We start from the raw sequence: 6,893 nt of genomic DNA, 5'->3' as shown, positions 1-6,893 counted from the left end.
AGTAAGTAATCTGTGTTCTAGGATGAACTGCTTATCCAGTCCCCTAAAGCGAATAGGGTAATAGGAAGCTGGGAGATTCTAGCTGCCAGTATTCTGAATCCTGCTGATCATTTAAGCCACAATTTACTGAAAACCTCATGCTGAGATATTAATGATGACCATCAACACAGCAACACGTTCATGAAAAATTCAGAAAAGGAACAGTAGAAACGAAGAAGGTCTACAGCACCCACCTCCTTGTGCAGCACGTGGGAACACGCCATGGGATGCAGCTCATTGGGCTGGACAAGTTTCTGGCACATGAGACACAGCTTACAGGCGGCTGGAGCCTGCAGAACAGAGGAGGGACGGCCAAAGAGTGAGGAACCTCTGGGTCTCCTTGCCTTTTATGCCCATGATTCCATTCTACTATTTCGATGTCGCAAAAAGATTTCACACCAAAAGAAGGAAAAGTTCAAAGACAGACTGTTGCCAGAGTACTTGCATTTTCTCAGCAGGGGCTGCCAATGACCCAGCTACTGAGATTATGGTTTTTTCCCCGCACTCCACCTGTGAACCTGTTCCCTCCTCACCCCCGAGCTCCTCCACATCCCGGTTTTCAAAGAAAAAGAGCCTTACATGTGAAGACCTTCCAGGATACGAAACTTGGGCAGAAGGCAAGAACATTGGGGTACTGATTTGGGTCAATGGAGCAGGGAACAAGGCCCGGATCCGACCGAGTGGCTGTGGGCAGAAACATCGTCAGAGTAAGGAGACAGAGTCTGAGCAACCCAGCAGGTAACAAAAAGAAATCATTTGTTTCCCAGTCCAACAAAGGAAGAAACCAGAGTAGATAACCCTGGCTGCAGTGCTGTCGGCCACCCCCAATTTCCCTGAAACCTGTCCTTTCCCTAACATCTCAGCAGGTCTGAGTTCTCCCCCAAGTAGCCCTTCTTACCTGAGTACTGGCTGCCACCCGCTCGTGTTCTGCCAGTCGTGCAGCTACCAACTGGATCAGTTCCTCCATGGTCAGGCCTGCCATGGTGGTCCGTGCTGTCTTGATTTGCTGAAGGATGTTGGTCATCTGGGCCCTAAGAAACCAAATGTCGAGGGAGAGAAATTCTATGCTATACTCGTGGGAAATATCCATGAAACCTCTCCTATTTTAACCCACAGACATTTCTCTTACAAATTTTTAATCAGTCCTGAAAGATACTTACTTATTGCATTGTGGGAAGCGAGTCAGTAGCTTCTCTAGGATCTTCTCCAGTTTGTCTACTGGTTGGGGCCGGGGAGTTTCAGTAGAAGCCTTAACACCGCCCAAGCCTGGGGGAGGTGGGATGGAGGCAGCAGGGGGCATGTGTGGACCGTGGGGGCCAACGAGGGAACCCAAGCCAGGGCTATTTCTCCCATGGGAGCCAGGAAGGGGCGGGGAAGGCTGGCTGGGCTGGGAGAGGGCAGGGTTTAGGATTGGGAAAGACAAGGAGCGGGGATCTGCGCTGGGCATAACCATGGGCACTGTGACCTGCCCAATGGAGAAGGGCATCCGAGGAGCCAGAGAAGGATTGGGTTGAAACACCTGAAGCATAAAGTCTGTCTGTAGAGCGGCAGAGGTAGAGGACGAGAGAGAAAGGAAGAAAATAAAAGTTTAGGAAACTGGAGATGTCAGTGAGCAATTCTTATGCCAAATAATACCGATAATAACAACAACAATGTTATAATACCAGTAATGAAACCAATTTCCTCATAAAAGGAACAAGTAAAGGCTGGCTGTGCCGGCAGCACAGAAAGGTAGCCTCCCCCACGCTGGCCCTCTCACCTCTGATGGGGGTGGGGGCAAAGTGGGAGTCGGGATTTGAGGAAGGCTGCTCAGCTTGGCTCCGTTCCTCACCAACTGGATATGACTATTAAACTGGTCCTGGAAAAGAGAGAAAGGAAAGGATTATCCTTTCTGCTGACTCGAGTAGGCTCTAGAGAGAGAACACCAACCAGTATCAGAAGAGCAAAGGCAAGGGCAGAGCCGACCCTAAGTGACAACGTACAAGGTCCGTCCCTATCACCAGGGTTTCAGCACAGACTGAACTCCTTCGCTCAACCATCACCCATTACAACACTTACCCGAACATTCTTTTTCATCATGCGAACTCCATTCAGCCTTGTCTCCCACTCCTGTTTGGAACGAACGGTCTCTAGTGTTGGGGGGGTTGACCTTTCAAGAAACCAACAGGAATTTACAGAATTGAAGAAAGCCCTGCTCCTGACTCTCTGAGACAGCAGGACAGTGTCAGGCTAACAGGCCTGGCGAGGTCAGACCAGGTGCAGGAGGCGGCCAGGGCCCTAAGTCGTCTGCTTCACTCTAACTCCAGCATTTTTTAAGCCAATTATTAAAGAAAGAGGACCCACCACAGAGGGTTTCTGGTCTGCCTGGAAATGCCACAAGGGCCCTCCAGATTCCACGGCAGAAAGAGAAATGACTGCGCGAGAAACAAGTCTCCAAAGATATCCGTTATGCTTTGACACCATAAAGAAATACTGTTTATCCAACCGGAACCAATACAATAAAAAATACAAAGCTATAAAATACGGGAAGAGAAATCACTGAACAATGACTGGTGTGCAGACAAGGATGGCCTTGAAATTCCTGCGAAGACAGACCAAATGCCAGATGAGCTGGCCCAGGGTTTGAAAAACCTAACAAAACAACTCCCCCTCCACCCACCCACCCCGCCCGCGCGCCCCGCTCAACACACACACACGTACACAAAACACAAAACTGCAGGACCTTGACTCTAGAATGGGAAGGTACTTACTTGAGGTAAGTGAGGTGCAGTTCTGCTTCTTTTTCTGCTTCTTCTAGTTTCAATACCAGCAACTCTTTCCGACTCTCTAGTGATAAGATCTGAGGACACCACACACATACACACACAGATACTTTGTTAATTTTATACACCTGAAGCTAAACACGAAGTTAAAGCAAATGCTTAGGGGCGCCTGGGTGGCTCAGTCGGTTGAGCATCCGACTCGGCTCAGGTCATGATCTCAGTTTGTGGGTTCGAGCCCTGCATCAGGCTCTGTGCTGACCGCTTGCTCAGAGCCTGGAGGCTGCTTCAGATTCTGTGTCTCCTTTTCTCTCTGCCCCTCCCCCACTCAGGCTTTGTCTCACTCTGTTTCTCAAAAATAAATAAATGTAAAAAAAAATTTTTTTTTTAAGAAACCAAATGCTTACTTAGTGGCTATATGGTAGAACACTTGTATGGCTTAGTGGTAGAATACTACACTATGCTATATATAATAGTACAATACCATATGATACTAAAATGTACTATATTATACATAAAGTATACTATGTTATATAAGGTACTATAGCGTACTCTAAGACAACAGGTTCTATTATCTGGAAGCCTCATATCAAGGCTTTCCACACACAGCTCTTCTCACCTCTGCTTTCCAGGCCCGTTCTGTCTCTTCCATAATGTTCCGATTTATTTCGCCATCCTGATTCTTGAGTCTATCTAGTTCCATTTCCCACACTTCTCTGTAAGGTAAGAAACCAAGAACAAGAGTGAGGAGAGAAAGACAAGATTGCTAAGGGACATCAAGGCAAAAGTAAACCTGAAATTGATCTAGCAGGTATGTTAAAGGAAGTCTTACTGTAAGTATTAATATAGATCTAGGAGCAGAATGTTTAAAGTGGTCTGTAACTGCATAAAGGTCCCATATTTGAAAACACAAATGTTCATGTCTCCATTTGCTAAAAAAAAATGTTACCAACAGCAGGAAAGAGTGCCCGAGGACAAAACCCAATGAACGCAGAATGCTCTATGTTCGAGGAGGGCTCGGAACCATATCGCATTCCTCTTCTTTCTCAACTTGTCTTTTAGTACGCGTATGAAGAATGCAGGACCAAACACGGGTCCCGCTTAATACTCACTTCTAATGCAGCAAGCACTGAATCACTTCTAGGCATACAGATACCAGCTTACCGATTTTCCTATTTTCTTAGACATAGTAAACATTCTTCAGAAGGAAAAAAATGCTCTCTTCACATCTCAGGGTTTCTTATTTCCATCAGTTTCCTCCCTTCTTACATCGCCCTCCCAGCCCCATCCCTAGAATGTAATATACCCACTCAGGGTCAGGTGACCAACTGCCCCGTGTGCCTGTTCTGAGGGGTTTTGCAGTAGTGGAGGGTCAAGCTCCCTACTCAGGACCACAGGTACAGAGCCAGGAGGAGGAGCTCCTTACATGACACTGGACTATAGTTAAGTTTTGTGGCTGAAAGGCAAAGGAGTATCCAGATCAGTGGGAAAGAATATGGGAATGTTGAAATTTTTTCACTGTATTTTTAAAAGTTGAGAATAAGAAGAAAAGGTCAGGAAGAGTTACATCTTAAGAAAAATGTTCACACTTTTCTTCAGTAAAATAAATAATTTTAGTCCTCTTCTGTTTTTTTGGTAGCTTCACACATAGGAAAGGGAGTGATCCACTTACCAAGTTTTTGAGGTGCCTTCTCCTTACATCTGACCCTTCACAGAGCCCTGCTCCCCATTTCACAAAGTGTGGGTGTGTATGTGTGTGACACATACAACCATTCACTGATTCACAAACAGTAGTCTGTCCCTCTACTGACAAGGTCAGATAGATAGAAATGACCAGGTAGGGGTTTTCTTCTTAATCTCTATGTGTCGTCCTTCCCAAACTAACATCCTGCCAAAAGAGGAATTCTCTACTAATTCTTTATACAGAAGTTCATAGGCAGTTGTGTTTTCCTGCTACAACACATACTCCTCAAGTAAAATACACACGAGGAGTCAGAATTCTCTAACCGTAAGAACACGTGAACTATGCCACGGGGTTAATCAATGATCCATTTAGCTTTTCTGGTCACTCCCTGACAATGGGATAACACGTAGAGAAACATGACAGCTGCCTTCTGTGATTGATGGTATTCTTGAAGATTACAGATGGTCACTGAGTGTCTCTTTCATTAAACACATTTATCAAACATAGGTACACATTTATATAAGAAAAATCCTTCTACCAAGTCCATGTGGACATTCCACAGATTCACACACAAAAATCTTCTCCTGTGGGGCAATGGCCACATCTACCTCACCAGGATCCAACAAGACAAAAGGAACTACTAACCATCACCACAAAAATGGTCAAAGAATTTTTAAACAGTCAAAAGTGCTCAACTTCATCAAATGGTAACTAGCCTCTAACATATGCAGCAGATCTGTAATCCACCCTAGAAAAAGAATCCGTTCCCCATAGTAGATGGTCATAAAAATCCTTGGTACAAGAGAAACCAGTGAGTCTATTTTAACTTTTCTAATTCCTGGTCTAATTTCTTTCTAGTCCCATACTTCTGTTATTTTGCATAGCTAGTTCAGGGAATCAATGGTTCAAATAAGTAAATAGCAGACTGTGTAAGTCTGACTTGTAGTTCCCAATTTTTGCATACTTTTTAAAATTAACTTTATTTTTGATCATGCAAATAATACAAATTATAAAAACTTTAGAAAATATAAAAGAGTCTCATATAGAGGCTCCAACTCCTTTAGTTATTGGTTGTATGACCCTAGACAAGTTACTTAATTGTCCTAGGATTCAGTTTCGTCATCTGAAAAATGACTAATACCTACATCATGGGACTGATGGGAGAATTTACTGAGAAAACACACATGAAGAATTTAATATGCTACCCAGCACACGTGAAGTATCCAAAAAATGTTATTTTTTTTTAAGTTCATTCACTTATTTTGAGAGAAACAAAGACAGGACGAGTAGGGAAGGGGCACAGAGAGGGAGACAGAAAACCCCAAGCAGGCTTTGCTGCCAGCAGAGCCTGATGCAGGGCTCGAACCCATGAAACTGTGAGATCATGGCCCGAGCCAAATCCAAGAATCGGACACTTAACCAACTGAGCCACCCAGGCACCCCCCAAACAAATGTTATTTTTAAAGTTTTTGGCGGGGGGGGGGGTACCTGGGTGGCTCAGTCGGTTGAGCATCCGACTTTGGCTCAGGTCATGATCTCGCACTTTGTGGGTTCGAGCCCCACGTCGGGCTCTGTGCTGACAGCTCAGAGCCTGGAGCCTGCTTTGGATTCTGTGTCTCCCTCCTGCTTGTGCTCTGTCTCTCTCTCTCTCCAAGAATAAATAAACATTAAAAAAAGTTTTTTTAATAAAGTTTTCTTTTTTTAAGTTTATTTATTTAATCTCTACCGGGGGGCTCGAACTCATGACCCCAAGATCAAGAGCTACATGCTCTTCTGACTGAGCCAGCCAGGCACCCCTAAAGTATTTTTTTAATTCAATTTCTCACAATTGCAATACTCACAAAAAAATCATTATTATACTTCTCTCCAGTCTTTTAAAATAAACATTTGTATATTTATGTATACATATGTAACATATAAATCCATTATGTGTACTTTCAAACAGAAACTGTGACCTTTGTCTTACTTTTTTAACCTATCGTATTTTTACATATCATTAAGTATTCTTCAAAAATGTGAATTTTTATTTTTATTAAAAAATTTTTTTAGTGTTTATTTATTTTTGAGAGAGAGAGACAGAGTGTGAGCGGGGGCAGGGTCAGAGAAAGAGGGAGACACAGAATCCAAAGCAGGCTCCTGGCTCTGAGCTGTCAGCACAGAGCCCGATGCGGGGCTCGAACCCACAGACTGTGAGATCGTGACCCGAGCTGAAGTAGGACACTTAACTGACTGAGCCACCCAGGCGCCCCCAAAATGTGAATTTTTAAATAACTATCCACTGTACATACATACCATTATCTATTTAGGTATTAAGTTATTTTCAATTTGACAATTATAAATACTATTATAAGCATCTGTGCATGTATACTAACACAGGTTAATGATAAAAATAATGTACCTAGATTGAAGAG

The 6,893-nt window shown here is 43.8% G+C and overlaps 1 protein-coding gene across 3 annotated transcripts in view; it reads right to left on the bottom strand.

The window, feature by feature from the left end:
- Positions 1–6,893, bottom strand: part of RNF214 (ring finger protein 214) — a 54,462-nt gene that overhangs the window by 8,551 nt on the left and 39,018 nt on the right. For all 3 annotated transcript variants that reach the window (XM_023239140.2, XM_045038355.1, XM_023239139.2), the window contains exons 7-14: positions 3,418–3,514; positions 2,790–2,878; positions 2,098–2,188; positions 1,799–1,897; positions 1,200–1,576; positions 938–1,070; positions 619–723; positions 234–329 (exon numbers count right to left, since the gene is read on the bottom strand). In XM_023239140.2, the coding sequence (XP_023094908.1) occupies positions 234–329; positions 619–723; positions 938–1,070; positions 1,200–1,576; positions 1,799–1,897; positions 2,098–2,188; positions 2,790–2,878; positions 3,418–3,514 (1,087 nt within the window). The remainder of the gene's footprint in view (positions 1–233; positions 330–618; positions 724–937; positions 1,071–1,199; positions 1,577–1,798; positions 1,898–2,097; positions 2,189–2,789; positions 2,879–3,417; positions 3,515–6,893) is intronic.

This window comes from Felis catus, chromosome D1 (genome assembly GCF_018350175.1).
Source record: "Felis catus isolate Fca126 chromosome D1, F.catus_Fca126_mat1.0, whole genome shotgun sequence".
NCBI lineage: Eukaryota > Metazoa > Chordata > Mammalia > Carnivora > Felidae > Felis > Felis catus.
The sequence above is the reverse complement of the archived record's forward strand: the minus strand, read 5'-3'. Positions and strand labels throughout refer to the sequence as shown.